The 23,610-nt window shown below is 48.0% G+C and overlaps 1 protein-coding gene across 1 annotated transcript in view; it reads right to left on the reverse strand.

Moving 5' to 3' along the window:
• Positions 1–23,610, reverse strand: part of LOC144137241 (nose resistant to fluoxetine protein 6-like) — a 121,732-nt gene that overhangs the window by 25,037 nt on the left and 73,085 nt on the right. The window contains exons 3-7 of the mRNA XM_077669456.1: positions 18,784–18,892; positions 16,574–16,670; positions 10,023–10,186; positions 5,239–5,415; positions 3,668–3,761 (exon numbers count right to left, since the gene is read on the reverse strand). Coding sequence (XP_077525582.1) covers positions 3,668–3,761; positions 5,239–5,415; positions 10,023–10,186; positions 16,574–16,670; positions 18,784–18,892 — 641 coding nt within the window. The remainder of the gene's footprint in view (positions 1–3,667; positions 3,762–5,238; positions 5,416–10,022; positions 10,187–16,573; positions 16,671–18,783; positions 18,893–23,610) is intronic.

The raw sequence follows: 23,610 nt of genomic DNA on the forward strand, positions 1-23,610 counted from the left end.
GGGTTACACGCGTACAACCAAGAAAGGGAGGCTGCTCTGGGAGGTGGTGCAGGCGCGAAGGCTCGCAGTCGAATCTGATCCCACCGTCCCCACTCGGATTGGTAACAGTGCCCAAACCGATACCTCCCCGGACCTGACGCTCTCGCACCGAGTCAAAGAACTGAAATGGCACTGCACTTCTCACACTTTGGGCAGTGACCATTTTATTATTCAGTCCACTCTCCAACTCGATACATCACTCGCCCCACGGTTACGGCAGACCCACATCACCGACTGGCCAGCATTCAGGGAGACCTGTCAGGGGCAGGAGCCACCCGACGATGATATGTCGGTCCAGAGTTGGCTTAGTAGCCTTATAGATATTAAGAAAACTTATGTCCTCCCTTTGGACCCAGACATTCCTTCAGAAACAGTCGACACGCGTTTGCAACATCTATGGGAGGCTTACACAAGCCTCCAAACGCGATGGCGCCGACAAAAACACAATCGCCGTCTACGACTAAAACTAGCCCGCCTCGATAAAACGATTGAGACCTACACAGCCGAATTATCCCGAGCTCAGTGGGGGCAATTTTGCGACAGCATGAGAGGTAACCTCGGCATGCGTCGTACATGGGCTATTTTAAGGAACATGCTCGACCCAACCCACTCTAAAACGACTAGCCGAAATCGTCTAACTACAATCATACACAAATTTGACGGAACTAACGAGCAACTTCTATCAAGACTGCGGGACCTATACCTAGCACAGGGTACTCAGGAGCCCCTCCCTGTTTACGGGGGCTCTGAAAACTCAGACATGGACCGCGCAATCACGGTTTCGGAGGTTCGCGCCGCATTAATAAAAATTCGCCCGGGCTCGGCACCTGGGGAAGACGGCGTTACCAACAAGCTCCTTCGCAACCTGGATGATCAATCCATCGAGATCTTAACGCGCTATTACAACCATCACTGGGAAGCCGGTACCATCCGCCCCGAATGGAAGCACGCAAAGGTCTCGCTCATTCCTAAACCCGGCAAGCCTCTCGACCTCGATCGCGCATCTCCGGCCCATCTCCCTCACCTCTTGTGTAGGAAAAGTCCTTGAACATGTCATTCACGCACGCTTGGTTCAGCATCTCACCCACACAGGACAATTCCCCCACACCATGTTCGGCTTTCGGGCCGGACTCTCCACTCAGGACGTTCACCTCCAACTAAAGCACGACATTATAACTCCCCAGTCTCGTGTAGACTCTGCAGCGATACTTGCCCTCGATTTGCGAAAGGCTTTCGACCGAGTCTCCCACAAAGCCATTCTGCAAAACCTGACAGCCTTAGCCCCGGGGGCTCGTGCTTACAATTACATTCGCGATTTCCTCACCGATCGCACTGCAGTCCTTCAGATCGACGACCTGCGCTCTGACATAATACACCTACCCTCAATAGGTACCCCGCAGGGCGCTGTCCTGTCACCACTGTTATTCAATATAGCGATGATTAATCTCCCCCAGCAGTTGAATAACATACCATCCCTTCATCACAGTCTTTATGCCGACGACATCACCTTGTGGACGACCGGGGGCAGTGATGGGCACATTGAGGATACCCTTCAACAGGGAGCAGATGTCGTCGCTGCCTACGCTCGTGGCATTGGACTTGAATGCTCACCGGAGAAAACGGAGCTACTAATCCTTCCTGCTAAACGTGCCAGCAGAGGCACTTCTCCTCCGGACATTACAATCCGAGTTCACGAACAGCCCGTTCCCCAGGTGCAATGCCTGAAAATCTTAGGCCTATACATACAGAGCAACCGTGCTAACACCACGTTCATAGCACACCTCACTTCTCAGGTGAATCAAACTATCAATCTCATACGTCGTATAGCTACCCGAAATCAGGGGCTCAAAGAGGCAGAGCGCCTTCGGCTGATACAGGCTTTCATTATTAGTCGCATCACTTACTCTCTTCCCTACTTGCTACCTTCGCCCACCGAATTAGCTAAAATTAATTGTCTAATTAGGAAAATTTATAAAACAGCGCTGCAGGTACCTCAGAGCACATCCACTGCCCGCCTTGAATCACTTGGGGTCTTTAACACCGCCGAAGAGTTGATTGAGGCGCATCTCTTGCGTCAGCTCACTCGTCTCACAGCCACGCTCTCAGGCAGAATGCTTCTCCGACGGCTGCGCCTTGACAGCCCATTCTTTATCGACGCGCCCATTCCCCTTCCCAGCCACATTCATGAGCTAATAACGGTTAGACCCATCCCGCGCAATATGCACCCGACGTTTCATCGAGCGCGCAGGGAGCACAGGGCGAGGACGTTAACCAAGCGGTACCCAATCACCCCCTCCACCGTCTACGTCGACGCTGCGAGATACAGGAGCCGTGAAGCTTATGCGGTAGCGGTCATTAATGGCCCTGACGCCCCTCCGCTTGCTTCCCTTACTCTGTACACTAACTCCCCGGCGACCGCGGAAGAGGCGGCAGTAGCCCTAGCCTTTACCCTCAGGCCGCCCCCCTCCATCGTAATCTCCGATTCCAAAACGGCCGTTCAAAATTTCGCCAAAGGAATGATCTCGCCTTTGGCCCTCAAAATCCTTCTTCAAAATTCTCCCACCACCCCAGTCGAGCTGGTATGGACTCCGGCCCATGCGGGTGTGGGGGGGAACGAGGCAGCACACAGGGCCGCTCGAGAGCTCACCGTCCGAGGTGGTCCTGGCCTTGAGCCCTTCCACGGAGCCCTATCAGCCCGCGACAGACTTGTTACCTTCAACGACATAACCTCGCACTACCGCCTCTCCCGCCGCCAACTACCCCCAGCCGCTCCGACCTTCTCCAACGAAGAGGAACGCCTATGGCGACTCACCCAGACACACGTACTCCCCTGCCGATATCGACTTCACCTTATCTACCCTTCTTTGTACCCCACCCCTTTGTGCCCCGACTGCGGGTCCCTCGATACCCAAGACCACTGCATGTGGCAATGCCCCCAAAACCCATTCCCCCCCTTCACAGACGGAGAGCACTGGGCGAAGGCGTTGTGCAGCTCGGACCGTGAGGTCCAGGCTAAGGTCATCCAGCGAGCTGCAATGGTCACCGGCCGGTTACCACCGCCGGTCACCCGCCACCCAGACTAGCCCCATGGGGCTCAAATAAAGTTTCTCTCTCTCTCTCTCTCTCTCTCCGCCACTTTAGCCCGGTCGGGATCTGAGCGCCTCATGCCCTCAGAACTGCTATGTACAGAAGTAAAACACCAGCATGTGTGTATCTTCCTTAATTATTACATTTTGTCGTGCCTCACAGAACGGCGCACACGACATACTGTGAAAACTCGTGTTATGTCACATCTATTGGCAGTCTCCCAAAATGGAGTGGAAGCTCACGTGGAGGCCTCTCAACCCCGTTCACAGAGTACAGGGCGGTGCTATGCGGTCCGAAGATAAGTGTGGTTTGCCGTGCACCCAGTCTTTCTTGTGTGGTTTGCGTCAAACTATCTATATAATACTATTGGCATTCTGTGACTTCGGCTTTGATTGTGTCTCATCTTAGGCGATATCATAAATTTACTCATTTCTTTCGCCACAAAACTTTTTTTTGCCTTACTAAAAAAAATATCCGTACGTGCATCGCCTACCTCGAATTCTTCAGGTGTAACTTCACTCATTTATAGTTATCCGCTCACCTTATGAAGAAGAAGGTATCCACAGTCACTGTTCCATTGGCGATGCCTTGTGTTACGATGTCCTTGTGGATCACCGCCATTTCGTTCGTGTTTCCTGCAAGGGCGCGCGGGAAAGAATTAGCAGAAGACACCGCTTTGCCTGCCGTTCCTGCTATCAGTGTATTCAAAGGCTTCGCATTTTTTGGACGCGCATACACATAATAAAAAATCCACCAGGGGAAGGGCTAGAGATCGTTGTAACGGGCTCTGGTACGTTACAAATTGCATGTTCAGCGGCAAACCCAGGTAATGAAAAATGCAGCTCAGTCCAACACCGGTAGAAAACGCTACAAACAAGGCTCCAACAGATGACCCAGAGAACTAAATACTATAGGCATAGATGCGAAGAAATGCGTAGGATGAAACTGCATAAAATGAACTAACTACTCGACTCTATAGAAGAACGCGGCGTAGAGCTTTTGCAGAAACTGTCAGGATCAAAATTGCTAACTACCATCAGTTTTTGAAGAGTTATATATCAGTATTTGTTGCCCAAAATTGGTACGTCATGCGCAGACACACTCGGGGTGACGCGTTGCATAGGGAGTAGTCTTATTTCAGTCAAAGTAAATGAATAATTCCTGTTGCATTTTCTCTCAATTATAATAATGCAGAGGGCCGAGTATATAAAAATCCACACAATGCTCGTAAAGAGCGATCTATTTTTAAAAGAGGTTGACTCAGAATGCACAGGATAAGGGGTATTAGGAAAACAGTCTTTATGGGGTATCTTTTCAAATATATTTACTTTCTCCCGTTTTTTGTAGTTCTGTGGGCCCTAACGACCGCGTTTTAATTGAGAACAGCATTTCGCGCAGCTGGTACGCGCGCCAGTGCGTTATGTACAGCCGCGTTTCATATTAAGCCCTATTTCGTCTCGGGATTGGAAAGGGTCATGCAGTAGAAACAAGCGCGATACTAAGATTTCTTTTCTTCTGCAAAGGAAGAAATCCTCGTTTATTTAATACCACTTCGTTCCGCTACAATCACCTTTGCGTACGAGTTCCGCCTCTAAATGGCTAATAAAAGTGAAGTTTTCCAACGCCGGAGCTCTAATGCTGGTTACTGTAGGCGTGTCCTCCTTTATATTACCGCAGGAACACAACAAAAAGAACTTGTTTGGGCAACAAATAAAAATCGTTAAATTAATATAGGGCGTAAGAGCGTGGTGCGAAGTCCACATCCTGTCGCTAGTGAAAAGGGATTGATGCAATTGCATGCGATAGCAGGCACCCTGCCAAAAAGCAGGTTCAGGAAAGCAGGACGGCGTACAAAGCAGACAAAAACCCGCTGACATCGCTACCGCTGAGGAATGTTAGTGTTATGTGAACATTTTCCAAGTACGTGGTGAATCCCTTTGTTAACCAACTTAGACTGCCAGCTGAGTCAACGTTCAAGAGTAGTGTAGAAATCGACGTCGAGTTAAAGAACGGTGGGGGGGGGAGGGGGCACACTTTTTCTGGTGTCAGCAGGTTCTAAGATTTGTGGACTAACAAATACGTGGCGTCGGAGAACATGGTGACGATGCTTACGGTAGGTAAGCCACTCCTTGGAAAATGAGAAAGAGTGGCCCAGAATGATCCAGGCCATGCTGAAGAAACGAAGCCCATGGATGACCTGGATGAACTCCTTCGTTCCACTTGTGTTGAAGATCTTTGCGGCATTAGCCAGCATAGAAAACGAGAGCACAGCACGGCCGAAAGTGGATCCTGGAAAATAAAAAGTCACGGCGATTAATCAATCAATAAATTTGCCGACAGATCCAAGGTGTTCGCATTCAAATTTAGAACTGTTACACAGTGACCATGAGGGGGAGAAGGGGGACTTTCTGCTTTATTAACAATTCCACAGACAGTGGGCATTCCTGCACAAAGGAAGCATAAATTCCGTTCTTGCGTTATTGAAAACCGTGGTGTAGAAAGGTGAACTTATCTATGCTGGGCGAGCCCTTTCAAGTTCTGCAGCAGAAGTTGTGGTGAAAATCTCACAGAATATTACCGCCCTTTCCCGATGCTGCTGAACGCCTTCTGCTGAGCACCGGCAAAACAAAAACTTCAGTGGACACGTAAGCACTCCTAACGACTTTCTGAGCTCCAGAGCATTATTGTGCAACTGCCTAACGTGTCATCTCATTATCATCATCATTCTTTTCCGTTTGCGTCTTTTGTCTTCACTCCATTGCTACAACTGACATACTTCACCAATGGCCCTTGTTTGGCCTGTATGATGGCTTGACCTCACGGAGCCGTTACGCTGAGCATTTGGACCTGCTGCCAGGCAACGTCAAACGTACTGTACGTATATGTTCCGCTATTGGTTGAGGACCGTAGAGCTCAAAGCACAGCACCAGGCCGGTACGTGCCCGCATTCGCACCGCTCGCACGCTAGCTGTTGGTGCAGAGCCGTACGATCGCGGCTTTCAGAGTATATGCAGCATGACCGCCTACTGTTACTCGTCCAGCAGAAAACGGATTTTGCAGAACCGTACTTTTCTACTAGACTAATTTATACTCCCATTACTTTCATGGTCAAATTACTCATCTAGGGCTCAGTACGTGTATCTCACAGACGTTTATAAGGGAGAGGACACAACGCATAGACTAGACCACGATTTCGTCAGCTAAACCCAAAGAGCCGTTGCGGTGACTTGGCGTCGGAACTCCCCTCGCATTCCGGGGTCCCCGAGTTCTGCTCCAAGCCAGATCCAGAAATACTCAATGTTCTTTTCTACGCGATCAATCTACTTTATGTGCAGGAGCGTCTCTGAGAAATCGTGCGTCATTACGAGCATTCCGGGGTCCCCGAGTTCTGCTCCAAGCCAGACCCAGAAATACTCAATTTTCTTTTCAACGCGATCAATCTACTTTATGTGCAGCAGCGTCTCTGAGAAATCTTTCGTCATTACGAGCATTCCGGGGTCCCCGAGTTCTGCTCCAAGCCAGACCCAGAAATACTCAATGTTCTTTTCAACGCGATCAATCTACTTTATGTGCAGGAGCGTCTCTGAGAAATCTTGCGTCATTACGAGCATTCTGGGGTCCCCGAGTTCCGCTCCAAGCCAGACCCAGAAATACTCAATGTTCTTTTCAACGCGATCAATCTACTTTATGTGCAGGAGCGTCTCTGAGAAATCTTCCGTCATTACGAGCATTCGTTAACCTCTTTTTTCTTTGTTCTGTTAGCCATTTTGTGTTCAGTCTCTTGGTCACGACGGCGGCGGATTTTTGTCGTGCTTAGTGAAGTAGTGTTTTCGCATAAAAGAACTCATTACGCACTTATAAAATCCCATGCTTCTCACTTAAGCAGTTTATTCTCATACAAAAGGGAGGATGGTAACCTCTTGCTGCCTCTTACACCTATAGCTTGGGGCATCCGAGTCAACCAGTCCCCCTCCCACCCCCCCCCCCCCTTTGATTCAGCTAAGTCCGCAATTCAGGCCATCTACCCCATTTCTGCGCGCTTACTGTTCAAGAAACCTCGCCGCATTTGCAGCATGCCTCAAGAAAAATTACACCCCTCAGGTGAGCAGGATTTCTCAGGTGCGAAGGATTTGCAGTGCGCTTCGTGTGGCGTGCAGGAACTGTGACATCCATACCTAGGTTGAGTTTAATACCTCTTTAAAAATTCCGCTCCTTTTTCAGATACCTTCGAGCTCACCTTTCGGCTGCTTTCGCGCACAACACTTCATCGTATGTGCCGCCACCAAACAACGTGTGGTGAGGAACCACTGCCGTAATTTTTCGAGGGCACCTTCATGAAGAAAGCTACTGGTGTACACTGCACTTTTCAGACGCAAACTTGGCTATCCGGCATTAATTCGTGACAACCGCAGTGGCCGCCCATTCACACTAAAAGATACGGATTGCCCACTGCATGTTCGCGGGGTACATTCTAACCACCAGCATCACAGCAGTGAGACAAATCCTAAACTTCCCACCTCTGGCACGTAGTCAAGAGGTTCGCTACTTCCTCTCCCGTAAATTATTTTTATTACTTACCCGGAGCTGTACGACAAACCTATTTTTAAACTCCTTACATTTGCACGCAGTCAGATACCGCAAATGCATTCAGGATATCTCAAAAAAGAATGATAATTGTTTCAAAACTATTTTTCCAAGAAATGACGCAAGAAAGAGACGTACTTACTGACGGCTTGCGCACTTTCTACTGCATTGTACTTTCTGGTGGCATATTCGCTTATACTAGCGTAAGGATAAAAAAGTACGCTTTATTCTGACGCTGTAAATTAAGTATACTTTATCGCGAGGCCTTCAATAAAGTATACTTTAATCCGATACTGAATATACGCCAACACACACTCGACAGAAAAGGAACACTATGAATAGCGCGCAGTTCCCTCTTGCCTATGGTTCTTTCCTGTACCCTCTGAAATCACAGCGCCTGTTGAAGCAACCCGAATAATTATTTTTCAAACTACCCTGTCCAAGCGCCTTTATTTCTCCCCCCAAACATACTACCCTTGGTGATCAATTCATATTTCGGACATGTTTACACTGTATCCACCTTAGAGCTCAGTTTTCCGGGGTTAGCGATAATATGTTTTCCTTTGAAACCAATGTAATCTTTTAGCGTACGATAAAGGCCCTTCTGGAATTTTCGTGCCCATAAAAATTGTTTATTTATTTATTTATTTATTTATTTATTTATTTATTTATTTATTTATTTATTTACAGTCGAGTCCACTTATAACGATACCATTTATAACAATATATCGGATATAGCAATGAACTGCTACGGCACCGTCCGCTATATTATGCTTTCTATGGCAAAATAAACCGCTTATTACAATGCTCCAGTGCCGCGATATCGGATATAACGATTGAGTCGGGTTACAGCAAGCACCGAAAATGCGAGCTGCCGCCGGCTCTCCACGCCAACCACGCCGACACCATGCGCCGCGATGGGCCTCGCATCTCGTCCACCCCTCGAGAGAAGGAGGGGAACACTTCTCCTTCCAAACACTCCTCCCGATGCCACCGCTTTGACCCCGTCCCCGTGCCTGCTGCTTTGAAATTGACTGGGTGCCTCTTCAACTACCTCCGTTTTTCCGCGGATCAAATGACAGGGCCGATGTTTTGGAAATGTCTCGAGTGCCTCACTGAAGAGGCGATCGTTGCGCGGATACGTGCTGCGGACAGCGGTGGCAGTGACGACTCTGATCACGCGGTTGCACCGCCTACTCGGGAAGCACCTTCGCAGGAGGCCCAACGCATTACAGTCTCTAAGGGACTAAGTGAAGCACCTATAAATGCTCTTGAAAAAGATGTGCGCCAGCTTCATGTGCAGCAAACAAAGCTGACCGAGTATGGCTTCTTTTCCACAAATAGGTAGCAGTACAACCTTGCTTGCCTGCAAATAAAATGTTTTGAGCTCTGCTGAGTCTTTTTATTTAGCAAGCCGTCTATAACAATCATCGGTTATAACGATGGGATTTCCTTGGCACTTGGATATTGTTATAAGTGGACTAGACTGTATTCATTTATTTATTTATTTATTTATTTGTTTGTTTATTTATTTATTTATTTATTTATTTATTTATTTATTTATTTATTTATTTATTTATTTATTTATTTATTTATTTATTTATTTATTTATTTATTTGACGTTTAAAGTTCGCCTTTCTATCATTTTTTATGGAATCAATATAACTTTTCGGCGCAGCAGAAATAAAGAAGCTTGAATTCCAGCTCTTTTGCGGGTTATGATAACGAGCATTGCCAACGAGCAATGACTGCGTCCATGGCGAGTATACGAAATGCTTGCATCGCGCACGAATGTACGCTGAACAATGTGCCCTTTGTCAATCTCAGGCACAGCAGACTTTCGCATCCGCACTTATGTGGGCTGTGCGGGCGTCCATCCCTGGCCGTTTATGCAGTACTTTCCGGCGTTCGGCGTGTTCCTTCCATTAGTGTTCGTCTTTATCTGCGCTACTGCCCATTTAACCGCTCCCTCGCAGAACGCCGCCTAAAAACAAAGAATTGCCGCAGCACAACCACCTAGCAAGGCGATACACTTGCTGGTGTCTTTCCCACCGCAGTGCAGGAAAGGTGTGGGAATATTTCGCCTTGTGCGCCATCGACATTGTTAATGCACGACACGCACTCTGGAGCAAGACCCTACTGGAGGTGGCTATAATCAAAGAAACGTGTCTGTAAATCTCTGTAGTTATAAAAAGACATAATTATCATTAACAACGGTACCCTTTGTTAATACTTGTTGTCTAAGCAATACAGCTGCGCAGTATTTCTGGGAGGATTTTTGGAAGCGCGCGGAAAGCGCGGAGGCCTCATACCGCCGTCCCCGATGGGTCCTCCGTTGACGAGCCCCTCGTTGGAGGCCATGGTGGTGTCTACGCTCCGGGACGATGAGGGCTTCTTGTGAGACGAGCGGTAGGACCGGGTCAGGTCGTAAGCTGTGCCCACAACCACCATGGTGACAAAAGCCAGGAGGATGCACCTGTAAGCGGTGAAACAAACACCACACACATGGTTCGGCTACCCCTGCTTGACACTGAGCACGCGCAGGTATTACTTTCAAAATTTGGCACTGTTTTCCGCAATTTTGATTGGCTACGCGACACGCATTGCTTGTGATTACTTTCGCCCAGAAGTAACCGATTATTTGTTTCCAGCTTTTCAGCACATTGCATTAACTTTGCGATGAAGTTCTCGAAAGTTCTTCGCCCACAGCAGGCATTACGAGTTTTTGTGTGTGTGTGCAAAGGACATCTTTAAGTGTCGTTGCACTATATTGCAGAGGAATAAATGCTACCAGGTGCAACTCTAAGGGCAGCGACATGTAACTACTTCGTCAAGCACACCGAGTTTCTATAAAATTTTCCCACTAAGCTATGGTTCACGGTCAAACGTGGTTGCCTAGTTCCACTAGACTTTGAAGAGTAGAGGTCATTGTTATGAAAAGCTGAGTATGTTCGGAATTTAACTTCATTAGACTATACCCTATTGCTTCCTTTCACTATACGTTATTAGTTTCCCACTTTTTTAGTTTTGCAATTTACTTCGACGTGGCAAAACTGGACTCAGCAGTGACCCAGCTTGTTCTAAAAATCTGGGTGGGTTAGCAAATTCGAGCTCCTGCACTTTCGTATAAATACGCTCCACAATGCCCCATAGAATTGCGCATCAAGCAGCGCACCACCACTGAAGACGAGAGTATGTGGGACACGAGGTGAAAAGTTCCAGACAAAAATTGTACGGAACGGCGTTACAAGGAACGGCGTTCCTGGAACTAGTTCCCTTTTGGAGGAACGGAGGAACGCCACGGTTCCATTAAGGGTCGGTGGAACTAACAGTAACTCATTAGGTTCTTGAAGGAACCGCAGGAACGGTGTTCCTTGTGCAAACGTTACATCGCTAGGATTTGGCTGTTTTTGACTCAAAGCTCGAGTACAAAAATCCACAAGTCGCCACTGTGTTTCTCTTCCTATAAGCTGGCCAATTTACCCGCCCTTCAAAGTGACGGGCTTCCTCGAAGGTCAACGGCAGAATAACCACGCAGCGCGCCCGCAGCTTGTGCTTGCTTTCACTTCGGTTGAGCTTACGCGGCGTTCGACGGGTGAATAGCGCAGCCGCCAAATTCGTTTCAACTTTCATCATTTGTCTAGGGAGGCCAGGATGCGGGTCTGGCCGATACACTTGTTCTCTGCCGGGGAAAGGTTGTCTAAGTCTGAGCGGCGCTGCAGGTACATTGTGAAACCACCGTATATTGTCAGAGGTAGCTACCGCATTAGTGCGCACGAGGCGCGGGTGCGTTGTTGTCGTGGGAGTTGCGCTCGCTGTGAGGTCATTCGGAGGGCCACCGGGATTGAAGGGTCACCGGCTCACCGGGAATTGTTCGGGATTGTAGGTTTAGAGCCCTCAAAGGAAAGTGCGAGCTCGTTGGCGCCAGTTGCTTAATCAGAAGGTTTAAGCAATCATGGATTTCAAACAGTGCTATGGGAGACAAGGCGACGAACGACATAAAGACAGAGATGGCTGCGCTGACCAAGCCATCCAGCGCAGATTTGGCCACCTCGTCCGCGTCGGTGGATTTCTTTCCCTTTGGGCAGCAAACCCTTCCAGCCGAGACACAGGATGAGCTGTCGTGGTACCTGCTGGTACCAGTTGACTACCCGCTGTCGCAGATGAAGAACTTCCACGGACTGAACCAATTTTGCCCCAAGTACAACACGTCACCACCGTCAAGCGCTTCCGTGGAACGGCTCTTCAACATTGCGAACGAAGTGTCGACGAAAAAACGGGTTTGTCTGTCTGACTCCAACATCGAGATGCAACCCTTGCTGAGTTCAAACAAGGGACTCCACGTAGTTGCGACTGTGCACTCGGGCATTTTTTTTCACTAATTGTTTTCCAGTTTTATCATTCAGTCTACTTTTTTTTCTGCTGCCAGATCCGGTAACTTTGTTATGTACAACTTTTTTTCTGCTTGATAAACCAAAGAATCTGTCACGTCTGTACCACAGCACGTGTTTTCTTTTTACTTATTTGTTGTTGTTTCCTTTACTTCTTAGTGTCTCACTTTGTGTCCGACTATATTTTTTATTGTGTAAATGTTTTTCACGGACGCGATTAGGGTCCGCGTTATTTCCTGTGCTTTTCCGTTATGCTTATTTCTAACCACAGCGACTGATTTGTGCGTCGATTCCCCATATTTGGCCATCTTTGATTGTTTCCTTTTTCTACTACCCTGATTGTGTTCTGTATACTTTGTAATTCTTGTGCATAGATTTTGTGCATGAGTACGCTGTTGACTGTTTTTTCTTGTCTTCCGGCTGAAACTTTGATTACAAACGTCGTAGTCATTACTGGTTGTGCTGTGGTTTGTTACTCGCAAATTTGTGCCGTATGATCCGCAAAGCTTCCCTTTTGTGACCCCATTACAAAATTTCCTGCAAAGGGCCTACAGGCCCTTTGCAAGAAATAAACTAATAAAGGGAATAAACTAATAAACTATTAGCAGGATATAAACTAATAAGGAAATAAGCAGGAAATAAACTAATAAGGAAATAAAATAAGGAAATAAACTGTAATATTGAATAAGCATTCATTAAAGGCCTATGTATTGTTTCTTTCGACGCGGTTTCTTATGCAAGACATTTAATTACGTTCCTGCATGTGAGTAACTTTCTATTCGCACATTTAAAGTGCAGTAACCTTACTGCGCATTTGTAAGACCGAAGTGGAAAGTTCGATATGTGTTGCACATCTAATATGAGCACCAAAATCGCAGCTAGACATGTCTGGAGTTTGTCCGATGCTCCCTGCGAAAAAAATCATCTCGGGGTGTTTCTTTATGTTCTTTTTATTTTCAGATAGACTGCTGCCGGCAGTGTGCATATTCGCATAAAATACGTAGTTCGATGTGATTTTTTAATTTCTCACTTTATTTCCCCTCAGGATTATTCGACACCGTAATTTAATTTAAAAAATGAAATGTAACGTTAATGTAACGACTCGTTCCAACGTTCGAAGAGGAACTGGAACGCGTTCCTTTCGCAAGAAAGGAACTTGTAACGGGAACTCGTTTCCAAATTTGGAAGGAACGAGGAACGAGCTTTCGTCCTGTTTTAGAGGAACGTGTACAACACTGCAACCGAATCAATGATATTATCATGGACGACACCCACTTCAAGGTTATAAGACAGGATGTGTTTGAACGAAGTGGCCGTCGGGGAGGGCTTTAAAAATTTCACCATCTTCCCGTAGGGGAACCCTGAGTAGTATGCGAAGCAGCCATGGGGTCGGCTCAAGTTCCCATTAGTTTTCAGTTCGATCGCGGCGTTGCGGGAGGAGAATGAGGGGAGCGGAGCGCGCGCGTGCGTCATTTATACGCGGAGCTACAGTGGCGCCCACAGCGGAGTATGCAGCGGCTACCATCGCGTCTTTAACCCTAAGCTGCTTCGCATTATCGCGCGCGGAGCCGCAGGTGTTGCCATTCGTTGCGCAATCCGGGAAAGGAGAGGAGCTTCGGAGAGGAGAGGAGGAATGCCTCGCATACTACTCAGGGTTCCCCTACGGGAAGATGACGACGATGGTTGAACCATCTCGTGATGGATTCTTTGATTGGCCAATCCCTAGGGGCATCCTGCCAGAATCATCATCAGCGGTGCCTGGCCAGGCATGCGCAATGGGCGTGTGGTACTCAGGGTTCCCCTATGGGAAGATGACGACGGTGGTTGAACGCGAACCCATCTCGTGATGGATTCTTCGGTTGGCCAATCCCTAGGGGCATCCTGCCACAAGCAACATCAGCGGTGCCTGGCCAGGCATGCGCAGTGGGGGTGCGGACGCCGCACAATGGCCCCCACACAACGGCGGAGGGAACAGGCTCCACCATAAGTTGCTTCGCATCTAAAAAGTGGTCAGTTTGCGGCAACAGGAAGTGTGTGTGCACGTGTAAGTAAAGCAGACGCGACTGTGCCCTTGCAAGGCCCACCGGCTCCGCCTTGGCAGCAGATCTTTAGATCTACGCGCGCTACATCATCAAGTGTTACCAAAGTTGGTGTCTTTTAGACACTGGTGCGAGACACTGATGCGAGATATTGCGGCTTAAGAAACGGACGACCGAAACGACTTGCAGGCCAGTTCTCCCTGGAGTTCTCCTAACAGAGATAAAGGTTCCACTGTATACGACCTCGGCAGTCCATGACGTCGCCCTCAACACCACACGTGGAACAGAGCGGCAATAAGTCAAGGTTCAGCGGATGGATTCGCGCTGATGTTCTTGCAAATTCCACTGGGGGCAGTGCAGCCGATTTTCTTTTCATCATATAAAGGTGCGAATGTGGAGGACACAGTGACCTAGAATTACCGATAATGGCCTGCTTTAGATTAGCCTGTTGTATAGCTCCACCGTGATCAAGGGGATAAAAGTTTTTTTTCCGAAATCTTAAGACAATATAGGATACAAAACACGCAATGACGTCAGCGCTAGGCATATTCTTGGTTGTACGTTCATTTAAGACTTCGATACGGGTAGATACCCCGAGTTTTACTCGATGTACGGCTTTCAAATACAGAAAGGCGAAAACTTAGGAGCCGTGGTTTTCTCCATCGGTTTTCTGTTAAAATACTCGGACGTTGCCGATTCCAGGCTGTCAGCACCGGCGTTACCGTCACAAAAAAAACTGCTACTAAATGCAAAAGAACAGAACACAGAGACTGACAAATTGCATTCAATGATTTTGTGCAGTAAGTCAACAGCATCTTTACACCAGACGTAGCAAGTAAGGCACTGTCTTCGTATATATATATATATATATATATATATATATATATATATATATATATACAGAATGTATAGAATTCACGCTGTTCTAATCTTTGTATCGCAGTGGCACGTAGGACTTTTGTTGCTACAGTTGCCCTGCCGATCGGCATGATCAATATATACGTATGGGCATTCCAAAAGTCTGTATCAGATCTTCTTTCTAATGTGCGTACATCTCCGGTTAGCCCTTGACATGGCCTGTACTCGTTCCAATGCATACAAAAAGCATTCTAGGACGTGTACCCGAGCAAAATCTGGCAATTGCCCGCAATGTGTACCCCCTTGTATCCGCACAAAAATACATAATTAGCAAAGACAGCACACTGAATCGTTATAATAGTCTAAATGTAGATGGTCGGTAGCTTTACAATTGATAAGAAGCGACTGAAATAAACAAAAAAAAATGATCACGCAGCCAACCATTCTCGGCCGGGCTCACTTTCCCGCATTACAGGTGTGTGTGCAGAGAAGCCTGATGTAGGTATGCGAAGATGTGATAAACTATAATTAATTAATGATTGGTGGAGATAAAGAAACTGCCGATGTCGCCGTAGCCGCGTTGAGGTAGTTACAAAAAGGAAGAAAATTCCGCTGCGCCACGGCAAAAGCAGAAGCGGCGGTGAGACGATGTGCGGCTAGTTGAGACGATCGCTTAAAGGGGCCGGAAAACATAAGCTCGGTGATTTGGGGAAGCGCCGTGAGAATTCTGACGTACTTGGAGCCTTTTCATTATATCAGTACAAATTATTACCTTATTTTTCGTTCGAAACAAGCTTGACTGATATCGTTGAACTCTTTCAAGCCAATTTATATCACTTAAAGTTAATGGCATTTACAGTTTGTAACATTTACCATTCCAGCGTGCACACCAGGAACCTCCACAGAAGTTGGTCATTCGTGAAGCCAGAACACCACCCCAATTAATGCCCTAGCAAAACCGTGCAGACTTAGTAGTGCCAAAAAAGTGATTGAGCATAGCGTAGAGGCATGGACAAATTAAATGCGAACACGAAAAAATCAACCAGAGCCCGCACAGCTGAAAGATATTGTTGGTCTAGGCGCAATAATGACGCTCTATTGGTATATTTGAAAAGCCACATTTCCCAACTGGTTTTTTTTTTAAACTAAGCAGTACGTCATTTTGACCTGCATTGAAAGAAATCGCGCTATTTGCGTGTTCTAGTTCACATTTTCGTGTTCGCATTTCATTTGTCCATGACAGCACGTGCACGATTTCCCACTCTCGCTAATGAACAGCATGAAATTCGATTAAAAGAGGTTTTTAATTCGATTAAACAAGGTTCCCAAGTGCCTGAAAGGGAGTTTTCTCTTCAGCTTTATTCATAAAACAGTCTGGGGTCAGAATCCAACACGTCAGCAGGAGAAAAACTTAACTCAGCTCGCAATTCAAATCTGACACCAAACATTAGCCTTAGTGACATGCAATCTAGAAATCTCTAGTATTTCGCACTGACTGATGTGTGGCGTGTGGGATGCATGAGATACAATTTGGCCGTAAATCACAATACTGTGAATGAACCGACGTGTACTCACATGACTGTGACTGCTGGCCCGTCTGAGCTGAAGGACTCTGGACTAGGTGAGCACGCCGTCGAGGTCGCATTGACGCCACGGTCGAATGCCTGCACAACTGCAGACAAGCCTTCGATTGCCATCGCGCATGCATATTTGGTTCTTATACAGCCGGACCTAAGAGAGGGTCTCCAATACACGTGGAACCCTTGCCCTACCCTGACGGTAGACCTATAACGGCCGCCTGTACAGCCTGAAAACTGAAGGCGCCCGGCGCAATTTACATTTCCCCACGCGTTCTATCGGAAGTATTCAAGAGTCATCGCTTGCCCTTGTCCCCGTTCCTTTGTGAAGCAATATTTTGCTGAGGAGCAATACTCGGAGCGACCGAAACGAAATATAGAGGGCATCTGGTCGGAACAGTATGGCAGGTAGTCTACTCTGCAAGTTGAAAGGAAATACTGAAACTGATGCGCATTCAATTGCAATTGCAGTAGGGCTATTCCATGCTCATGGTACACTTCTGATACGAGGTGCGTGATAGTGGAACTGAATGGATCAATGCACATCATGTCTACGTACACCGAAATATAAACACGAAGACGCTTTTGGTTTCTGCTACATCCCTAAAGCCCGTTCTACATGGTGCGTTTTTCGCCTGCGAATTCGGTGGAACGAACATTCGCACTTGCGAAGTTCGCAATGCCTGGAAATGTCGTCTACATATCCTCCAAACGTCGCAATTTTTGCACTTCAGAAACACATTGTTTGCAGACCGAATTAGGTCTGCCACGAACAAAGCTTGTTGTGATGTTAAAAATAGGTTTTATTGTACTTTCTGGGGAAGTTGTTTCAGATTGTTTTGTAGTAAATATGAGTTTATTAGCGGTTTCATTTACCAATCGCCAATTATTTTTCAATATACGCACACATAGCAGAGAAGACAAACACAGCAAGCAACCCTGCGTTCGCTTGTTGTATGTGCCTAGCACATTTTGGTGTACCTCGGACGGGACTTCCTCGGTTCTTATGTACTTCTTCCGAACTGCTGTGATGTCCGCGACATGCGCGCTCACCGATTACGCATTCGTTGAAAACGGCGCGCGTATCGTGTAGTGAACACGCGTATGTTTGTGTTGGTGCGCCCGCGCTTACGCCACGCGTATGCAAGCAACGCTGTCTGGTTGCTAAGCGTACAAATGGTGATGCCGGGACGTGGCCGTGACGTTAACCTAGCTGTGTTCCTATTGGCCGCAAGTTCCAGCCCCTCTACCACCTCCACGCCACACGAGCGGCGTTTGCCGGGGATGCTCGATCGTTCCTAGCATTTGGCACTTTGCCGCAGCAACGAAAAAAGATCCTTTTGCCGCACGAGCGGCGCCGCATCTGCGAATTCGCAGGGAAAATCGCTCCATGTAGAACGGCCTTAAAGCGGCGGCCGTGACCAGGAATCAAGCCAGCAACCTTCTCCTTATAGCGCACTTCCTTAGCCACTTAGCCTAGCCTTAGCCTACGGCTGAATGCCTAGCAAGTACAGTGCTGTCCACTGCTAAAGTGAACAGTGGGCCGGCATGCTGGCCAGCCCGGACCCAAGAGACCAGCTTCAGCTTGTCAACAGGAGCCGTCTGGTCGCCGCAGCGCAGGGAGGACGAGGGAGCCCTCCCAAGGCCGGAAACAAAGAACTGAGACAATTCTAGTGTAGTCCGCACCTGAATAAAGTTTATGCCTCCTCTGTGAAAGCAAACTTTTTTTTTCTATTTTACCCGCGCTTTCGAGGAGGAGATTTCCCTGGGCTCGGAAGCTGAGAAGCAGCGGCGAACCGTAGCTCACGACAGGTGGCTGATCCTACCCTCCTGCAGTCATCGCGCACGCTCCGGCTGTTTTTCATTCTCACCGCCTCTCGGCCCCGGCTAGCGCGACGGCCACACGCACGCTTGTTCCCTTTGACAGTGGACCCCTCTGCAGACTGCCAGCGGTTATTTTTCCCCTAGAGTAGTTGTGCAGAAAACGAGTTGGCCTCGTGCCTTTATTCGTGACCTCTGACGAGTTCGACCAAGCCCACCATACACATCACGATAGCTTTTTTTTTAGTTCTGCGCGAGGCTGCGCAGGGGAAAACGCCATTCCTAGTGTCACGACGACCTTCAAGCGTTTTTTTTTTTAATTTTTCACCTACAGGCCAGAACCCCAATTATAGCTAGTCGGATGCTAAGCGCTTCCCGAACACTCACACTCAGCCGCTAGCTCGGTGATGTCTGCTTCGCTGCACGTTGACGGAACGCATAGTCCGAACCGCAGGCTGTTGCCCCGGAGCTCGTCCCACAGGTACTCTGGAAAGCCCTGAAATGGTACGCCACGATGCCAGTTTATAAACGAAGTTCAGCATTTTGGGACAGTGGTGCAGAGCATGGACGCAGGGCACAAGCTTGAAGCTGGTTTGGTGGCCATTCAGAGAAAACATACTTTTGCTCCAATAACAAGTGGTATACAACCTGAGGATGAAATAATTCCAGGAAAAGTTACCTTCTGACTCCGCCCGATATAAAACGGCATACATGCAACTGTTTGCAGCGATGGCTCAGTCTAAGTATATCCAGCGCATTTTCAGTATGAAGCAGTACCAACTAGCCCCATTCTCCGTCCTTTTGAACTTTATTACTACTCCTTAATGGGGAAATGCGCTGGTCACGCTACTCGCACAATGTGACTGTAGCACCGACTCCTGCAAACACAAACTCAGGAAACGTGTTCTTTGAGATGGGAAGAAATTTTGAATGCGCAGCCACTCCAATGTGCCTCAACAGTTATGATCTGCCTCGACGTCATCGTCGCCATCGTTTGGGGATTTGTGGTGGCGCTATCTTTAAATAAGGCGCCTAAAGCAATTTTCCGCCCCTGTTTTCATGAATGAAAGAATATAATAGGAGGCATGAAGGCACGCAACCAGCCTCCGCAAGCCAACCTCGCTATTTTTTTTTATTGTTTCGAGAGCGCGCCCGCACACGACGCGTGGTACCCATTCCTCCGTTCTTGTAATTTTATGCATGAACTTGTCTCATTGGAAGTATCTGGTATAAGAATGTTCTCGCTTAATGTGCTCTGCGGTGCTTTCTTCTGTGGGTGCAATTAGGGGTTTGCTATAAGAGTACATTCTCTCTCTCTCTCTCTCTCTCTCTCTCTCTCTCTCTCTCTCTCTCTCTCTCTCTCTCTCTCTCTCGTCTTGCAACCCAACTACCCAACCCCTGCGACAACAACTACAACTATACCACCGCCAACTACCACAACCTACGCCACGTGACCACCCCCAATGCTCTGCATTTACTCGTGTCCCTCGCGCGGGGGCATGCGACGGAGGATTTTTTTATTAGTGCCTGTAAACCAATAGCACCGAACAATGTATTTGACCAATAGATATCCCCTATTGGTCTATTAGGCTGATACAACCAATAGAACCAATATGAATTGGTCTATTGGACCAATACATGTTACTCTATCGGACCAATAGATTTTGTATTGGTCCTATAGATACTCAAATAGAACCAATAGCCTGACCTATAGGACCAATACATTATTTCTATTGGACCAATACAAATTTCTATTGGAATTTTTGCTAAGGTTTTTAAGGGCGCCCGCCGCGGTGGCTCAGTGGCTAAGGCGTTGCGCTGCTGAGCACGAAGTCGCGGGTTCGATACCCGGCCGCGGCGGTCGCTTTTCTGATGGAGGCGAAAAGCAAAAATGCCCGTGTGTACGAGATTTCGGCGCACGTTAAAGATCCCCAGGTGGTCGAAATTAATCCGGAGCCCTCCACTACGGCGCGCCTCATCGCCTGCGTTGCGTCGGCGCGTTAAACCCTACAATCAATCAATCAAATCAAATCAACATTCCTTGGTTGTATACGTTTTATCAGTACAAGTTCACCCAACAAGGACGACTGGGCAAAGAACTGTGGACGAAGTGGCTCAGAAGGCGATTACGTCAGCATAATGAAGCGGTATGCGCTGCGCAACGGGTTGTGTAGCAGTACAACGATGCCTGGAGGGACTTCGTTGACCGTTTTGGTGAGACACGACTGTAAACTGCGGGATTCTTGACCCGGGGGCGTGTTTCCAAACGATTCGCTGCCCAGCGCCCCCGCGTGACGTGTCTGGTGTCTGTTCGCGCGCTATTCTACAGAGCAACTACTAAACGGAGCCCGCCGTTCGGCCTCTGTGGCCTCGAGGTGGAGTTCTGGGTACTGGCGCTGACGGCCTGGGTTCAAGCCACAGCGAGACTAACCACTTTTAACAGCAAAGCTTCTTCCCCCGTCGAGCGTTACCAGAGCAAAATACAAAAAAAAAATGTCGAGCGCACGCGAGCGTGCGCCTTGTGAGGGACGTCCGGCGTCGGCCAGCTCTACCTCCGAGGACACTCTGCCCAGCGTGATCTCTCAGTGCTCTTCTCCTCGCCAGTTCACGTGAGTTCGCGCCTGAAGTTGGGAGCACCGACGCCGAGTTCACGCTGCATACGCTGAGTTCGTGAAGCCGGTTGCCGCGGGTTCTAGCGCGGGCTAACGCGGCCCTTGTTGGGAAAGATGTGAAAGGCTGCGGACAAAACGATGCGGGCCTGCCAGGGATGGAGAACTTTCAGCGACAAGTTTCGAAATCAATGTGAGGTGCAACAGCCGTGTCTCCGACGGAGGGTGAGAGGCCGCCGGGTCTACTGTTTCTCCAGCCTGGCAGCACTAGTGCAAGTCGCGGCAATTTTTTTTTTCATTTGTGTATTGTAAAATCGCCGGATCAGCTCTTAGCGTTGTTTTTGTTAATAATGGTGATTTGGTATCCTTTAGGTCTCTTTTGACCGCGTTTATTTTACGTTCTGTATCCCACGAAGTTAAAGCACGCATGTCACGTGATGGGCGCTGAGCAGTGAAGCGTTTGAAGTCACGCGACCCGCGTATACTGCGCACTCAGCTCCCATTGACCCGCCGAGAGCTCTCAATATGTCTTTCCGTAAGCGCGAAGACGCACACCCAACCCTCGTCTATTGCACCGCTACGACTACTGCATGGCAGAAGGCAACACTCCGTCATGTTGTCTGCCCCTTGTTGTTTGTAGTAGTTCTCTCCCTGCTGTGTGCATGCTCCAGATTGCTGCAAGTTTCGTATCCCATTTCCGGTGTTAGTGAAGCCAGCGGATTAAGTGAGACAACGCGGCTGCAGTCAAACCCAGCTTGTGCCACGTAACTGCACAGCCACACCCTGGGCGGACTTGGTTTCGCAAAAGGAATGGCTCTCTTCCTGGTGTACGTAGTTTGAGGTTTGATGATGCATCGTTAGAGCCATAATATAATTCGGCTGAGTGCGGCTTGTGCCAAAAGAGGCGTTTCACAAACATTGAGATTTTGTTATTACGGAAAACTCGTAATAAGTAGCGGTCGTCGTATACGGAGAGATGTGAATAAGCGGCCCGTTTCATTTCCCTTGCCTGTTTTAAGAACCAGGAAGCTTTCCGACGGGGCAAACAAGAGGTTTGCGCGTGGGGTACGCAGGTTCCTTGGGAACTGCATTGCGGATGGTTTAATAGAGCGGAGAGCTGCTCATTATGCATGCCTGTATAGCAAGAATCCTCGCTTCACCCCATTGGGGGATAAGAAGAACGAAAGGACTGGGAGGTTTCGGGGGAAAATTGGCCGTTGTCGGGTGCAGGGGGTTACGCAATATCTGCGGCTATACGCACGAAGTCGTGAAATAGAATGGCTATACGCACGACGCTGTTATTTTCCGAAATATACATTGTGCTTTTTATACATGCTGCGCCGACAGCGACCTAAAAGGCACCACCCCAAAGAAGTCTCTCAAAATACTGTGCATACGTGTAACGTGATTGCTTCAAAAGGCCGTTTCCGCAGTTTCGAGCACTGCTTTAGATGTGCTGTGTCGATAGCGACATAAATTGTACTACTCCCCTCGATGGTAATGATTTGTTTGATTTGATAATGATTTGATAATGATTGTGTAATGATAATGATAATGATTGTTTGATAATGATTGTAATGATTTGTTACGATGAATGTAACAAATTGATTTATTGTTTTATAAAAAGCTAAGCACGGTAAAAAACGTTAATAAAATCGCTGCGGTGCTAGAACACGAAACAAGAGTTTCTGTACAGTAGTCTGAGACCTTACTCCGACACCATGAAGGAAAACGGGCACTGTGGCGTCGTAATCAAGCTGGACAACATGTGCGGTCGTGCGTATATCCATCTCTCACGCACAGATGTCGTGCATGTAGCCTTAGTTGTACGCAACAATGATCTGATTAATACTTCCCTGGTTCCATGCGTAGCGCGTTAATAGCGGAAACACCCAAAACCCGCTTCACCTTACGGTCCGTGCTGGGGCTGCAGTAAAGTGCTGAAGGAACGATGAAGGTGCGAAAGGCGACCAAATAATCACTGGTGCGGACATGTGTTCTACTTCGTGCGGAACTACGCAACCCTTAGTTCTTGGAGCGTTGTTTTTCGTCGTTCTATGCGGCTCACAGACGCCGTCCTTAGCCCTAGTACTGCCCCCTTTCTGGCATTCGTGTTTTTTTTTTCATTCAATCTTAGGCTGTTTCCAGCATAAGGTGTAATAAGGTACCGCTCGCTGTTTTTCTTTTAGGCAAAACAAAAACGACGTTTTGCCTACATCTTCGCACCACTGCTTTTTGTATAAGTGTGTGATGCCAAAAAAACTTCAAACTTCTCCAACAGTTTGCGCAGCACAGGTGACTTTAAGCGAGCAGATTCTTGAGACGGAGGATGTCCATTTGTTCCCCCTCATTTCTAATGCTCCTTATACTTCGTGTCGCTTGACCCACTCCGGAAAAACGGCCTCAAAGTGACACTTGGCCTGCAACTACTGCGCCACGAGGGTCCCACACATTTACAGGCAGATGATCGCTTAATGGTGGGGGGTTGGTTGTAGGGTTTAACGCGCCGACGCAACGCAGACGATGAGGCGCTCCCTAGTGGACGGCTCCGGATTAATTTTGACCACCTGGGGATCTTTAATGTGCGTGCAAATCTCGTACACAC

This window comes from Haemaphysalis longicornis, unplaced genomic scaffold, assembly GCF_048455015.1.
Source record: "Haemaphysalis longicornis isolate Haplotype H1 unplaced genomic scaffold, Haemaphysalis longicornis Haplotype H1 scaffold_1, whole genome shotgun sequence".
NCBI lineage: Eukaryota > Metazoa > Arthropoda > Arachnida > Ixodida > Ixodidae > Haemaphysalis > Haemaphysalis longicornis.